The sequence below is a fragment of the Siniperca chuatsi genome, linkage group LG15 (assembly GCF_020085105.1).
Source record: "Siniperca chuatsi isolate FFG_IHB_CAS linkage group LG15, ASM2008510v1, whole genome shotgun sequence".
NCBI lineage: Eukaryota > Metazoa > Chordata > Actinopteri > Centrarchiformes > Sinipercidae > Siniperca > Siniperca chuatsi.
In genome coordinates, this window is record NC_058056.1 from 13,281,424 (window position 1) to 13,298,262 (window position 16,839).

A 16,839-nucleotide genomic window follows, 5' to 3' on the forward strand; every position below is an offset into this window, starting at 1 on the left:
TCCATGCCTACAGCACTATAATGTTATAGAGTTATGGGGGTCAAGCTCAAGATCAGGGAGAATCTGCCTCGGTTGCAAAAAAAGAACGGCTAAACAATGTGTTCTCTGTCAAAATCAGAGGAAAACTCTTGAAGGAAGCAAAATCTCTGCTGACGTGAGGTGCTGTATCCTTAATTCAACAGCCTCTTATAACACCTCGTCTATCAGAATGCCTATGGGGCAAGGAAGAAACATGATTATGCCCATCAATAATTCAACGTATGTGTGCTTGTGTGCATATGTGTGTGTCTGTGTGTGATATGATGTCTTGTTTGACTGGGCAGGTCCCCAACTTTGTTCTAAGTCTCCCTGGTGATTACAACATACATTGGCACTGGGTCTGTGTCCCCCTCTCCATTCAATGCAGGGGTTTTAGATGCACTCTATTGATTTGTTTCTTGCACATTGCCATTTTGAACCATCTCCATCCTGAGGGTGTATGAGCTGCTGTCATTAATTATCTACGTGTGTGTGTGTGTGTGTGTGTGTGTGTGTGTGTGCGTGTTTAATCGTACAGAGTGTGTGTGTGAGACAGGAGTCAAGGAAAGACAGAGAAAAATAAAACTGGCTTTCAAATAAGACAGAGTAGACAAGTTAAAAAAGCAAAAATAATTTGTTTTATACCTGGGATGTGCTTGGCCCAGCCGATGATGACCACCAGCTCACGGTCAGCCAGGTCGCACAGCGTGGTGAGAGCCTTGATGTCGCTCTCTGGCATGGTGGGGTCAGGCATGGCATAGATCTTCTCTGGCTCTGCCACCAACAGGTGAGACACTATCTTTGTGACTGAGGATAGAGGATGAAGGAGGGGGGATGTCAAAGAAAAGCAGAGGTCAAAGGTCATATCACTGCAAAGCTCAGCGAGGCATAAAGATGCACTGCCCTGATAAACATTGGACATTGGGGAAATTGTAACAGAATGGTGGTCTCGCTTTCACAGTTTCTTTCTCTTTCTCATTATGCAAACTAATGGATGGAGCTTGAATTTGTATAAGTGAAATGAAGGCACTGAAAGCTCTTATCCCTACAGAATGAATGCGAGTGAATTAATCTCCCTGAATGAGATGAACTCTCAAATGTCCAAACATGGGAGAGACAGGGGGAACATGAGTCTGGCCTAGAATTCTGCCTCAGTTTTACCTGCGTGCTGGCTTGGCAGAGGAGGAGCGGCGGCGGAGGGAGACAATGGGTTAGTGACGGAGCAGTACTCACGAGGCTTTTTGGTGGGAGGGGGGAGCGTCAAGCCCAGGTACGGGTTGTTTTCTGAGTCCAACCTCCGCTTGTACTTCTGTCTGCCCCCTCGCACACGGTCCAGACGAACCCCTGGGTTAGAAATGACAGGAGGGACATGAGATGAAGAGAGTGAATTTTTTCCAGACTAGATTTTAAGGGATATCAAATACATGAAAATTAACTAGGTCAAAACAAGCTAATAAAAATTTGAGTGATACAGTAGTAAAGATGCAAAAATACACAAAAGAAATCCTCCATCTATTACACTAGAACAAAAATGTGGGATGATGATCAGATATTACACCCTAATATATTCTGTATTAGATCATGTGTAAAAGCAGTAGTGTGAGTGCTGGTTTCTATCTTGTGTGTAAGCATTGTTAAAGGACTGCACAGTGGCATAAGTGTCTGTGTGTGTGAGCATGTACTCCAGTGTGTGTCTGTGTGTGTGCAGATGTGTCAGAGGCACGGCTGCCTTCCCATATGTGGTCCATGCCTGGCTGGTCTACTGTGACACAGCTGAGCTCAGAGCAGGTCTAAACATATGAATATTTAACGCAGGGTCAATGATCTCACAGACTGGCCCTCTAATTATTTAGCTTTTGGGGTGAGGCAGACTGCATACTAATTAGCTGCCAGCTACATGCCCCTTTGCTCGTGTGTGTATTTGTGTGTGAGCTCAGGTGTATGCTCTTCGGTATCCAGAAAAAAGAAACTTAACCAGCCTACAAGCAAAGACATAGTCCCACACACACTGTACAAAACATCCGCTGTCATTCTGCAGATAGATAACTAGGTATTGCTTTCCCATAAAAGACCCTTATTTCACCCCTCTTTCACTGGAGTAGCACTGAGGCCTTATCACCCACAGCCACAGCTAAGGGGCCAGGTTTCACACTGATACTGTAAATGTCAAGCCTGCCTCATCATAACATAAGTTATTTATTATCTCATTATTTGATAAGAATGTTTCCATTTGGATGTCTTTTCTATTCTATTAATTTTCAACATAGTTAAAATATTTCATCTACGCTGTTCTATTTATTTAAAACCACCAGGCAGGTATTTGGTTATTTAATGCAATTGTATGCAAACATTTATATCCTGCATCTCCATATTTGGCCCAGCATGTCACAGCCTAAATATCCCTGATATCTTAATCCTGTCAAGAGGGAGAATCCCTTCAATTTACCTTGTATGCATAATGTAACCCCCAAACAAATTTAATACTACAGGGTGGATGAGAAAAGGCTCAATGAAATGCTTGCGGTAGAGGAGGAGTTAATTTGTCAGCTGCCCACGTCCTTTGAGCGAACAACACTTGCAGCCAGAGCACTTCCTTGATGATTTCATCACTTTATAACAGGGAGGACAGTGTCAAACCTGGGCATTGTGTGGCCACTGCAAATGAGCCTAATACAATTTGTCCATCAGCAAGTGCTCTTGGAGGGGATGAGTTTGGATGTGTCCCATGCGCGGTGATTGGAGTTCGCTCGGTGAACGAGGGGGAAGCAAAATCAGATGATGTAAGATAGAAGCGGTGGCCCTCATTTAACAAAGAGGAATTCGACAGTGGATTTATGCAAAATATCTTCTTGCTTTTCACCACCACTTATCTTACATGGAAAAAAAGCCCCTCTCCCTCACACTCAATGCATGGGGGGGGATCCACTAAACTGTATCATCATGTAACTGTAGAATAGAGCTTTCTTCTACTTATATAAATGATTTGATTCCCTAGAAACACAAATCTGATTAGGATTGTCTTTCAATTTCCTGACACTGACAACCCACTAACCTAATTACCCCCAATTCCCAACAGAGCCTCATCCTTCCCAGCAAGCACTAGGGAATCATCTGAAGGCAACTACCTGTACTTTACACACACACATGCACCATGACAATTTCATTTTTATGTGTGACATATAAAGAAAGATTTCTTTCTGTGAAGGTGTCTTGAGAACAGTCTTCAAACACCCTCCACTTGCTGCTTGGGTTTAAGTGCTTAAAAACTTTCCAATTCAGCGGAGATGATACCGTTACTACTGTAGGGATGTAAAATTCCGCTCATTGTCAAATGTAATGTCACCCCTTTCTGCGGTTTCTTCTGGCTCTCCCGATGAGCTTGGCCTCTGCCAGGTGGCTGCAATTCTGCTCTCCGTGATCTTCTCTGCCGGTTGAGTCGTGTGGCTGTTTCAGCCAGTGTAAAGCCAGTGATGAAGGTAGATGGGTGCCTCTTTTAATTAGAACAGTCCTGGCCATAATTAACAGATGCTGACAGGAATTAAAGCTTGGCGCTAACCTGTCTCATTTTACTGTCCAACAGGGCCAGATACAGGCAGAGAGGAAGAGAGAGTGATTAAGAGCAGCTAGACGGATTCATTCACTCATGCTGTCGGGCACTATGGCCAGGACTTTATAGGGGCCTTTGTGAGGTTCATTTGTCCCTTCGGTGGCACCCGAAGCTTTAAGTGGTCTGACTCTGACCGGTCTGTTGTGCTCCCTCCAAAGTAAACAGTACTTGTGTTATAAACGTGTGAAGAGAGTTGAGTACCACCTCATCCAAAGTCATCTCACTGTTTCATGGCCCACTACACAGTGCAGCGAGGGTAGCAGTGGGTGAGCTCGGGTATCAGCTCTTCAAAGCAGGGTGCAGGGGGAGAAGGCTTTTGGCCAAGGCGGCTGGCATTTGTGCACGGATTAGCGCAGGCCTCGGGGTGGGGGCTGGGGCCAGCTGACCTAGGGCTCTTCTTTCTCTCCAAAAACAATAATAATCCCCTTCCGAGCACACTCCTACAAAAGGGCCTGTCTTCACTCACTTTGTGTGGCCGGCCGTGGTAGGGGCCCTTATTTTCGGTCTCTCACCTGTTCTGGGTATCTCTCCCTGGGGAAAGTGTCAGGATGTCTGGGATGGTTGGCAATGCCAAGGGGGGCTTAGGCGGACCCTATTTTAGCTGGGAAAATCAGAAGGCCACATGGCAAGGCATGGTGAACCTTGCCTTTCAAGGAAGCCGCCCCGCTAAACTGCCGTCAGCACTATTTCAAAGGGCCCCTGTTGCCAGCTTTGCATACTTGTAAGTGTGTTGCAGCATTTTTAATCACGAGTGGTGATGAGCGAGGGTAGTGGAAAAATTCTCACGCATTGCCCCCCTCCCCATTTGCTGACCCCAGGAGTGACACCCTCATCACATACTCCATTTACAGGTTAGCTACAATATCCCTTGTGAGCTGACATCCCTGCTCGGACTGTAAATTGAAAAGACTAGATGCTACTTAAACTACACTTTAAATTGCTCTACAGCATTGTAAAAAAAACATTTTAAAAACTTCTTTATTACTTTACTATTGTTTACTTTGTCTTACTGGTATTGATGGCCTGCAACACACGTGGACATTTACATGTCTAGTATTTCAGGAACTATACATGTGAGTGTAGTGTGGTTTGTGTGTATGTTCTGTATGTTGTGTATGTGACTATGACGGGGCTATTGTGGGATGTGGTTGACAGTCTGCTGAACAATGAGAGATGTATTGTATATCAGCACAGACACACTTTGCTCCTTTGTTCAGCATATGTTCATGACTGTCGCACTGTTCTCTTACAATAAGACAGGATACTTTCTACCTTTACACAAATCACTGTTACACAGTGAGGACAAGGCAGATGTGTTGATAAAAATATATATGTAACATCACAGAGATAAAGCATTTTTCTACACAGGTGTGTATGTGGGAGAATCTGTCTGTTAGTGAGTAAGGGAGAAAGAAGTCTGTGCAGAGAGCAACTGCCACTGAACGATGTCAATGTAATCTCTCAATAGTATCTTGTCTTCTCTCCTGCTCTAAGCTCTGATCCGTTTCCATTGATCAGAGGAAAAACCTGTTGCCCCTGACATTTGATTCTTCTATTGATCACTTCCTCCTTTATACAGTCAAGGGAAAGTGACTCAACACAGGGTTTAGGCAGGTCTCCTGTAATCAGACTGCTGATCGTCGAAGACCATTTTCCTTACACCTCTTACCACATTTTGAGATATGAATGTTCTGAGCTTTTGTGCTTGCTTAATAAATAAAGCTATCGTATGAATTTTACTACTGAGAGTATAAACAAAAATAAAAACAGAAATATCTAACCTTAATTTTTTCAGATGTCTAATATTTGTTATTATTTCGGAGACAGTGACAGATTTAATCTTCTGTTTCATTGGGGGGCAGCACTTTACTTTGTAGGAGCTGTAAAGTTATAATTAGGTGATTTTCCATTGAGACACAATGTGACCTTTCTGCAGTAATGAAAGTAAGTGGCAACCTCAGTCACATGAGTGGTGGCCACCTCCACAGCCTGGGCCTGAGCATGGCGTTGAGCCGACAGCTTCATAGAGCTTACAGTGGACACAGACCATGTGTCTCTCTCCATTTCGTCTTGGTGACACTTTAAAGTGCTGGGCCTCAGTGCTGAGCTTACGCAAAAATGCACTACACATCGCTCTCTTAATCATGACAAATGTGTTGAATAATCTTTACTGTGATAGAAATCTGCTATATGAGAGAGATCTATGACATCACCTTCATAAAACTTCAATCAGTCTGTGACAATAGTTGCGCTGTGGTGATGACAGCCACTATGTAAAAGAGGAGGCTCATTCTTATTCTGGGAATGTGCTGAATACACAGAAGTATGCATTAGAACCTCGGGCTTAGCCAAAGTCTGCATATTTGAGTTTTACACTCTTTTTACTCTGACCTGACACTGGTCATTCATTTATAGCCACGGCTACATATTTTTTTGTAGTCTCTTATTCTCCAAGATGATATATTGGCATAAATTTTTCATCAGATAGTAATGCGATTACTCTGTCTTTCTGGCACTGAGGCTTTATCTGGCTGCATGCAGTCCAGGGGATTCTGTTACTGTGTGGAGATCCATACGGGCTATGACTCTGGCTTCAGGTGGCGACTGGATATATCTCCATCCATAAATCCCACTCTCCAATGAATAATGGGAGGAATAATGGTGGGATATACTGTTTATACTGTACAGAGTTTGACAGACAACTTAAAAGTGGACGTTTTTACAGAATTTCATTTATTCTCTCTGGCAGAGTATTTATACCACTGTATAACCATGAGGGACAATCATACTTTGCACAACATAAGTGCTACCTGACCCATACTCATCAGCACTTGAGGAAAACATGTTTCCTTACAGAGTCCCTGAGCTACTCCCAGAGCAGGCTTGAAAAAATATAACACCGCCACTTCACCCCCAAGCCACATATCTTTCATTATTCATTTGTCTGGCCTTTCTGGAGCAACCAACAAGTGAGAAAGAGACAGGCAGGTGAGAACGCATCCACAAATGCAATAGGGTAAGGGAGAACAGACAGGTGTCTCCCCCGGAAGAGCAGCCAAGCCCCCTGAGACCCCGAGGGTCTCAGTCAGTGGCGCAAGGGAGGGAGGAGAGAAACCCAGCTAGACAAATCCATCGGAAGCATGTTTAATTGTCACTGAATTCCCTGCTGGCGTGACTTTAAAAAAACATCCACAGGAAGAGAGCTGAGATGTTCGGAAAACATTTAGCGGATCAATATGCTGGGGAGAGCTGAGACTGTGCCGAGTGTGTGCTCAGGGACCTGGCCTGAGCCTTTCAGGCGGAATACTGTTACATTTCTATTACTCAGACGGCAGGATCAACCTATTCAGCATATTTCTGTCCCCAGCTCAACTGCACATTATTTACTGCTGTGTAGGTAGGGGGAGGGCAGGGGAGCAGGGAACTGTTGTCTAGGCCAACCAGTTGTATGCATCTCTCACTCTGGGCTGGTAGCAGAAAAATACTGTGGGACTCATTGCTTAAGCAGCCTGGGACTTAACGAAACAACTATCATGAGAACTAGTGTGTGATACTGTAATATTCCACTGGCAGCTCCCTTATCAGATCAGTGGTGTTTTCTTTATTTGCATGAATGTTATATGAAAGTTGTAAACCAAAATACGTACAGTATGTGTATCTGTGGGTGTAGGAATAATAAAAATGTTCTTACTCTTCTTACCTTCTTTGAGCATCCCCACTTTGAGGCATTTCATGAAGCGACAAGCCTGACATGATTTGCGTCTCCGTTTTGTGATCTCACACTCATTTGTGGCAGGACAGCTGTATTCTATGTTACCTGAGGAGAAGAAGAATAAGTCCAGGTTATCACCAACAAAACCTTAGTTGATTAAAGCCAAATAAATTATAAATTAAAACAAACTTTAGAAATATTCAAATATTGAGTAGAATATGAAGTAGAGAGCCTAATGGTAAACTGGGTGCTGGGTAAACTGGGTGCTGCTACTGATGTAACAGACACCAGTGTGTACTCCCTGCCTCAGATAATCTATAATAAATCATCTTTTGCCAACCAGGCATAGGCACTTGTTAACCATATGGATTCCTATAGAATCCATTTCTGTAGTGTGTAGGTGGCTCATGTGTTCTCCAGCTACTACAGAACCTTCCAGCACTGAGGGCCACGGCAGGAGAAGAAGCTGGGGGTAAGAGGTAAAGGGTGGGGGTAGGGGGGTGGAGGTAAAGCTACAATAGTCCTTCAGGACCCATCAGTAGACGCCACCCTGGTCCAACACTAAATTGGCCTCATTAATTCTGCGAGTGTCCCCTCCGGGCCCGGGGCGCAGGCCATGTCCCCCTGTGCTCACAGCGGCCTGCCACTGCCTCAATAGTAGGCTGGAGAGCCAGACATGCTGCCCCTGACCACTTTACATAATACTCCCGCAGACCCAAACCTGTTGTTACCACTGTTGCCATTGTTGACTATTTACATAGTGTACAGGCAAGAGGCCTTATGCATTATTCAACTGCAGCGTCTGATTCCAGGACAGAGCAATGAAAAAGAGTTTCATTGCTACACAATAAAAGAGCCGGTTCTGCTCTACTCTAGCATTAGCAATAGAAAGGGCAGGATATGTGATGCAATTCCTCCACTTCTGTCCGATTCCCTACATTTTACTGTATTCAGGGGTTTTCAATAAAGGGTTTCAATATAATGGTTGCTTCAGCCTAGGAATTTGAATCATCCTCATTTTGAATGGGCTTTCAGCTTTAAAGCTTTTGACATTGGTATTTTTCTAAACTTTTCTTTTAACCTAGGGTTTATGTCATTGTCAGTAAAGTGAAATAAATTGTTGAGTAATGTAAAAATCTAATTTAATCATTATAATTACCTTAATATTGTTTTCCTCATCCACTAAAATACATGTAAGTAAACAATATGTCAGCAAATATGCTTTCTGTTGAAACTACTAAATACACACATACTGTACAGTAACTCCTTTAACAGATAAAGCATTTTTACATTTTGCAGTGTGTTAAATTATGACAAAATGACAAAAATCCACACACAAACACTTGTTTATATTGCACCCCAATATCCTGTAGCTGCTCCACAGCTCTGACCCTCACTCAATATTTCTGTACAAAGAAACAGAAAGCTGTGTTATATTCCACTGGCGTTCCTCCACTAGCTCTCCAACATCCTTTGACAACTTATGCAATTATGTTAACATTATTGGACAGATCAAGCGAAGGGTCCCAAGATGTTATAAATAATTAGAAATTCCTCCTTATATCTGGGTTAGAAATCATTATGCTAATTCTCCTCATCTCTTTGGGATTGGGGTAAATAAAGGTGTGAGGGAAGTGGCTGATGAGCTCTGATTGTCTTTCTCTGTTGTCATAGCAGAACCAGACCATAATAATGCGATCCATTTCCCATATGCTGGGAGGAGGCAATCAGTGCCACCCTGCGCTGGAATCAATTCATGAAGGTCTTTTTGGTTTTACATTCCCATTATACACTAACCAATCAGCAATTTGCTGGGAAGTACTAAATACTTTTTTTAAAAATATGGATTCTGATTGCAAATCTGAAAAATCTTTAGTTCTCACTTAATTCACTTCATCATATCATTCCAAAATGATATGCTGCAGGTTTGCGTACGCGGCCCATCCTGGCACAGTTGACCCTGTGTGTCCCTGAGGACGCTTTGTTTGTGGGGGTATTCATTTCTCCTCCTCCCCTCCCTTCCCTTTCTCAGGGGTACCGGGGACACGTGCACAAACCACACCTGGTGGCTAACTAACAGAGTTAGCCCTTTGATATCACACACTCTAGAAACAAAAACAAACACACACTCACACACTGCTGTGTCCACCTGTCCTGTCAAGCTCTCTGTGTCTCTGATGTTCTGTCAGAGGGGGCTTCTCTTAGCTCAATGCAGAGAGAGGGGTGGATTAACTAATTTTTCATCTCTACATTTGGTTTATATTTAGGAGAGGTTTCAGTATCGGCATACATACAGTAAGTCCCACTTCAAAACATGCCTAACACCACTTAGCTGATCTAAATGACAATAAGCTTTGAACTATCTTGGCCTATTGAACAAGATAAGTGAGTAAAACAAAATAGATGAATGGATTTAACTAAATTTTAGTCTTCCATCAAATTTAATATTACAGTCTCCTGAACAGTAGTTAAACAAAGTGTCACATAAGTACGAATTTTAAATGGGAATTTCTAGTTACAGTAGATTCAAACATTGATTTAAAAGGGGTGCACCTATTAAAGGTTTTACAGTAACCTTGTCATTCAGAAATGATGCCTGGAAATCCTGGCTTGTAGAGTAATAGTATGGCCAGTTTCGCTTTCAGAAATGAAGCATACTGGCGGGAACCCCTTTAACCTGAGGGCCATGCTCGGGTTTATCTGTCTTTAGAGAGGTTATGGTATGATTACCAATAACATTACAGAGTGAAGGGAGAAGAAAAAGATTTCCCTTCTTCTTCTCTTGATAAGTATCTGTCTCAATCTATTTTATGGCTTTTCAGGACCCATGCCAGGGCACAGAGGGGAAAGTCAGGTCTTGTAAGTAAATTACAGTAAAATGGCAGGTATTTCTCATCAAAATCTAAACTGACTTTTACAGGCTTACTGTCAAGGTCTATTACTTCATATAAAAGAGGGCCACTGAGTTCAGTTGGTTTTCAAGCAATTTTACACTCGGGTTCAAAATGGGAAGAAAACACAGTTCAATAAGAGATTTATGTTTTTGATTGGTGGGGCATGTGAGGTGGGATGGGGGGATGATTAGGGAGCAATGAGAACAGGGGTATTTCTGGGATGGATGGAGATCCAGGTTGACATTAATTTGGGCCTGGCCTTGACTAATGTAACTATCTCCACGTAAGAGTTCAAGGGGCTTTTCAATGGATGAATAGGTGACAGAAGATGGATTTCCCATCCGCTTTTGTTGAAAAGGTAAGGGCATCAGCTGAAGAAGTGGAGGCCAGAGCAGTAAGTGAAACAAAGTTAGCACGTTACTCAGTGAATAAATGCCTATTTTTAAACTAAGTCAAAATATTTTAAATGCAACTAATTTGAAAGAGTATATATTAATATCTTAAAAAAACAGCTACAAATTTCCTATCAAGAATAAGCTGCTGTATCACATGAAAATACACAGTTACACAAGGTGAGCACAAGGTGATAAAGAAACTGTCATGTACATGGCTAACATTAACTTAGCAAGTTGTTTGCCCTAAGTGCTATAGAACAATGTGATAAAGGGTTGGAAAAGACAGCTCCTTTGTTTTCCTCTCATTAGAGAGGGCCGTCTCACACTCCACCCTTGACTGCCTCGTTATTCCTTTAATTTATCAGTTCTCATCAACGGCACCCTCTCATTCTTTCAAGGGCTCTACATCCCGCTATTTACTGCCTCCATTTTCCTCCTGCATCCTGCATGTGTTTCTTTTATCATTTCGTAAGACATTCACCTCCCCCAAAAAGTCCCTGCATCCTCCTGCCTTCTCTGCCTGGGACCCCTGTCTGATTATTATGCCATTAAGCCTCTCCTCCTCTCCTCTGAAAGAGCAGCAGGGTCCCTCTCCAATCTAAAGAAGTCCTGGGTTTTTTTCCCCTCCTTTCCCTGAAATTACCCGGCGACGCGTGCCTGAGTTTCTAATTGGCATGCCTGTCCCTGGAGACGGCCCCCTCCCTTCTTCCTAATGAAAAGCCTCGGCCTTAATTACACTTTCCAAACGCTGATTGTTATTGACAAAACTCCTGTGGCTCGGACAAACGACGGCAGATTAGCTCCATTACAGGCAGCCCTCCAAGAAGAGAAAGAGAGAGATTTCAAATCGACAATGCAAAGTGAGGGGGCAAAAAAGAGGAGCTTTAATTTTTTCCCCCATGTATCTTTCTCTTAATTGTTTGGGCCATTGCTCCACTTAAGACATCTCTTTCTTCCCCGATGCCTCTTTTCTGTTCCATTGTGTTGTCGTCAGTGTACTTTTAGTGAGGGGACAAAAGCCCAGTTATGTTACTTGAGAGAAAATGTTCATCTTTTGTCAATAGACAGGATTGCTGATGGCAGCATGGGTAAACAGGAGGATTTGGCTTAATGCTTTTATTTGCTTCCAAAAGGTACATAGACTGTCTAAAGCTGATAGGGCTGTAAGGTCCAAAATCAACACCTATCATCCAGACAGCCTGCTCTCAATATAATGCCTGCAATCATTTGTTGAGGAAAATTTACTGAAAGCAATGGATAAAAGATATCAGACTATTAGTTTAAATATCAAATTCCTATTTTTCTTCCACTATTACTCATCTCATTTTACCATACTCCAACCATTTGGCTCATTTGATCTAGTTTTTCCACTGCATGTATTGCACTACTGAGCCGGCAGAGCTTAGACCTGGGCAGCTGTGCCTGTTGTGCAGATTATTTTTTTCCAGGCTCAACAATATCTCCGTCTTCCTGATTAATCTGGAGTAGAGCGTACAGTTTCACAGTGGGGGGGCCTTTCATTGCCTCTTTAATGAGAAGCTGTGATACATCATGCCTTGCAGATAGCCAATCGCACCCTAGTCCCCAGGCACACACACACACACACACACACACACACATACACACAAACACAAAACAGGACAGGAATAATAAAGCACGTTCTCTGAGCCCCCAAGGCATCTGGGGGCAAACAGCCCCTACACTCCACCAAATCTGACCTCAGTGATGACGTCATGTCCACCATACACCACCAACCATAACAGATGATGCAATCATACCTACACTACTGCTCTGTCCCATGTCAAAATATTCTTCAGGTTTCTCTTTTTTAAAAGCCTGTACAATCAACATTTTTAAAATGCATGTTATTTGATAATCAGTAAATAAGTTTGCATATTTTTTTAATGTTATCCTATAGTAGTTAGGTATTGTACATTGTAATGATATCAGAAACAAAGATTTTCTATGGGGCTTGCTGGTCTCAGGAGGTAGAGAAAACATCTTCCACACTCCAGTGATTTTTTTTACATAGTAAATCGCTTGGACTGAGTATGTTTCTGTGTTGTTGTGCGGCCAAAGGTGTCGTGTATGGAGGGTGTTTTTATGTCTGGTGATGCGGCAACATGGGATTAAATAACTTGTATTGAGTGTTTGTTGGGGGAGGTGAGAGGAGAAAAATACCTTGTATTGTCCTTTTAAAAAAGGCTTTGCAGGCCTCACAAGAGGCCACCCCATAGTGATACCCCGAGGCTATATCTCCACAGACCAGGCACAGCCTCTTGGGGAGGGAGTTCAACATGTATTCGCACTTTATAGACGAGTCCTCCATGATGGTGCTGGAGCAGTCGTCATAGCGCTTGCGGCAGGTGGCGGCCCCGAGTCCGCTGGGGGTGAACATAGGTGGAGAGTCCAGGCCGTTGGAGTGGCTGTTCATGGTGCTGACATAGCCACCACTGGCGTCTGAGTTACCACTGGGGCTGTGGTGGCTGACCGTGTCGATGACCGAGGAGGGACTGGAGGGCTCTGTCTTGATGTAGGACCCACAACTGGAGGGTAGGTGCCGGTCATCAGCGGCCATTCTATTCAGCAGCCTGGGGGAGGTATGGGGTGAGAGACGGAGGGGGAGGGTTGATGGGAAAGGGAGGAGGAGAAGAGGAAGATGATTAGCAGGGGTCTTCAGAGAGTAGGTATGAATCTCATCAACCAGTGAAGTGACACAAATGCCTAAACAGCAAAATATTCGATTGACATTAAGTACAAAATATAGTGATTCAGTGGCAATGTATGTCAATTACAGCACAAATGCTCTTTTCATATAACTAGACATTTTGTTGACATTTTTCAAAGTTTCTAGAGACTCTAATGAATCTAGAGTGAATTAATCGCTGAAAGACAAGCCTTGACATACAGCTTATATTTGAGACAGTGCAACTGCTTTTCTAGAGTACAGATAAACACTGTATAATCAAAACTTTTTCTAATGATTTCCAGTGAAAAATATGTGTTACTGAATATAAACATGCAATTTTATATGCCAAAGAGGCAGAAAAGATGGGAGATGAGACATTAGGTAGGTTTCATGTGGTCAAAAAGTTGTAATTTATGAACCAAATCACATTTAAATGTTTTGCATATCGACTATTGTCATGTGTCTGTTTTTTAAGTATTTCCAATTTTCTGTTCTCTATATACGCTATGTGTCCTGACCTTCCCTATAAACCAGTGAACCAGAGGGAGGATCCTAAGTGCTTCATTAGAAACACACCACGGCTGTTACAAAAGCGCAAAAGCGTACAAATACACATAACTACAACAAGCACGTCCACACACAGTTGCACACATGCCCACACAATACAAACACACAGACAGAAAGAAAGGAAAGAGAAAGAGAGAGACAGAGAGCACTCAAATAAGTTAACACGCAAGTACACACACAAACAGACAACACATCAAGTCAGGGGCATCTCCATAGTTTAGAGAGCAGAGTGGACCTTGGCTTGTCTCCTTGAGTCAGCAGTCAACCAAAAGGAAACATGATGGCAAGATATTGACTTCTTCACTGTCTGCCTAATAACTGTATTTTGGAGTACATGCAATATGATGCTGTAACGTGTGCAGACTAAAGTGCAGCCTTTTGGCTCTGGCCACAAAATGCACTCTGAAGCCTTCCTTGCCCATATAAATCTATTTCAGTCCCGCTCTGTAACCTTTAACTTGAAATTGCACTGGGAGAACAACGGGGGGAAAAAACTTAGCCTGTTCAACTCATTTTTTGGTCTGCAAATGGAGTGAACTGAACTGGTAGAGGAGATGGATAACTCAATGTACTGGGGATGCAGTGTAGACATGGTGACCTCTTAGGGTCAAGGCAAAGTCACACACATACATACACACACACACCCCTTTGCATTAGGTACCATGGAAGGGGTGAAAGGTCACCTACACTTGCCTGCATTAACAAAATTGAGCCTTGCATGGCTTATGCAAATTCAGACGCAGGGGTTCCTAGTGAGTGGTAGCTAGACAGCCCAAGTTGTGCCTTAGCACATTAGTTCCATTAGCATATTGCCAACTAATGGTAATGTTTACATATTTAGACATGTCAGTTTACCATCAGCATAGGGAGAGGGGGATGTTCCTCTATCTGCCTGATTGGGTGATAGCTGTCTGTCTCAGAGTACTTCAGAGAAAACAGGAAACGAGGGGCCTCCACTATGTCCCCTATCGGTCGGCCGGACTGCCTCTTGCTCTCTAAGGCTGATTTAATTGTGAGGGTGGGTGACGGAGGGGTTCAGGCCCAGGGGTCAGTGGGTCAACCTTATTTTCTCACCCCGGCTTCCTGGGTCCGTGGAGATGGGGGTCAGCGTGTCAAATTAAATCTCATTCCCAGGTTTCCCTCCCTGCAGTCATGTATATTCATCGGAGCTCCAGGTGCCTACCACTTCTGGAAATTCACAAAAAGGTTAACTGCTAAAATAAATAATAAAAAATGCCCCCTGTTAAAACCATTGACCTTGTGGAATTAGCCCTTTGCCTGAGCACTGCTGGAATTCTTCTTGCAATATAAAGGATTCACTATATAAAACTGATACACAACTACCATTGTGCTAGAGGATGCTGTCCAATTTACAGTTTTTCTTTCAGTTACTCTTAATTTAAACAAAGCAAAAAATACACCTAATACTACTGATTTTATTGGGGGCAGTTATTCAGATTTGCTGTTTTAAAATGATCCACTTGTACTCTTAAATGTCCTTGCAGACAGAAATTGAGAAATCCTTTAATGCCTTTCTAGAATAGAACTTGCCGCTCTTGATAATGAATGCAGATTGCATCCCCATAAATTAATGCACGGCTCTGTATTCATCTGCTTTATGTTCTCTGTTTCAGATGGATATGTGCACCTGCGCGATAGGGCACCTGCACTTGGCTTATTAAAGGCTATATATTAAAACGCAGGAGCACAAGATGGCTCCATTTAGCTTTTATTTCACAAATTCAGAGTAAGCTTAACCCCAGTTCAAAGGCCATCTTCAGGGTGACACTTAGCATAATTGCATAAGTGTCTTAACTGTTTCCCCTCCAGCTCAATGTGGTCATTTATAATAAATGTGCTGGCTAGAATCCCCTTAACTCATTCTGCTATGACACATTATACCACTGCTATGCTTATGTTTTTAACAAGGCTGCATATATTGATTAATGATACTGAGGGAATACTAACCACTTGAACCTGGCATATTAATCAAACAGTCTAAAATATTTCTATAAATATTATTAATCTCTAATGGGACAGGTCCAATTTTTAAATCTATAAATACCATTGTATGGGAAAATGAATTATGAACATTAAATAGTTTGACAGCAGCAATAGTCGTAATAAATAATTGAATATGTGGGGCAGGTGCTAATTAGTTTGTGTGCTATACAGGCAGAGCAGACAGGAAAGGGTCTGTTTAACTAACTAAGGCTTGATGCTGTAAAATCTATAGTTCTGTCTTACTTTCTTCCTCAAGGTAAGAGCACTTCAAATTCTGCTGCCTGGCTGCCCAAAGGAGCAGCGCTCGTCTAAGATACAGTATCTCTCCCACTCTCTTTTTCTCTCTCTGTTCTTCCTCCTTTTGTTCCCTTTGTACCGATCAAAATTCATGCTGAGTAGTGGGTTATGGGCCCGCAAACGCACACTGCGCAGTTTGGTTTTAATCTGATTCCACCTGGCCCCCCTAACAGCATTTCAGATCCCTAATATCATTCCACTGGTGCTGCTGTGACCAGGATTAGCTGGCCTAATGATCTGGCAGCTCGTCTCACACTCACTGTTCCTCGACTTCCGAGAGGAGAACCGAGGAGCACTCATTTTCTCACGTCTCAACACTTCCCTCGCCTGCAAGCGAAACTCTGAACATTGGATGACACTGTCGTAAGAACGCAGTGCATTCAGGATCTAATTGAGTCAATTTGTAAGTATTCTTGCTGAGAGCTTTCTGATCACTTCAGGAGGATACTGACATCCCCCACTGTTCTCTGGGTGACTACAGCTCTCTACCTGTTTCATGTGTAAATCACAAGCACGCAGCACAAACCCGTGCTAGAGGCACAACAGTGAGTAAATTCTTGATGTTTTTCACTCTCAAGGCCACCAGATGCCAAAACCACAATTTTTTAACATTTGCTAACCTCATCCCGGAGTGTCACATCCTTGCTACCTGATCA

The 16,839-nt window shown here is 42.9% G+C and overlaps 1 protein-coding gene across 16 annotated transcripts in view; it reads right to left on the reverse strand.

The window, feature by feature from the left end:
- Window positions 1-16,839, reverse strand: part of esrrb (estrogen-related receptor beta) — a 50,417-nt gene that overhangs the window by 14,802 nt on the left and 18,776 nt on the right. For 13 of the 16 annotated variants that reach the window (XM_044166063.1, XM_044166064.1, XM_044166050.1 and 10 more), the window contains 4 exons: window positions 12,808-13,217; window positions 7,317-7,442; window positions 1,180-1,362; window positions 664-825 (listed from right to left, as the gene is read on the reverse strand). In XM_044166063.1, the coding sequence (XP_044021998.1) occupies window positions 664-825; window positions 1,180-1,362; window positions 7,317-7,442; window positions 12,808-13,204 (868 nt within the window). In that variant the 5' untranslated portion in view covers window positions 13,205-13,217. The remainder of the gene's footprint in view (window positions 1-663; window positions 826-1,179; window positions 1,363-7,316; window positions 7,443-12,807; window positions 13,218-16,839) is intronic. The other 3 variants (XM_044166052.1, XM_044166053.1, XM_044166048.1) reach the window with 3 other exon arrangements.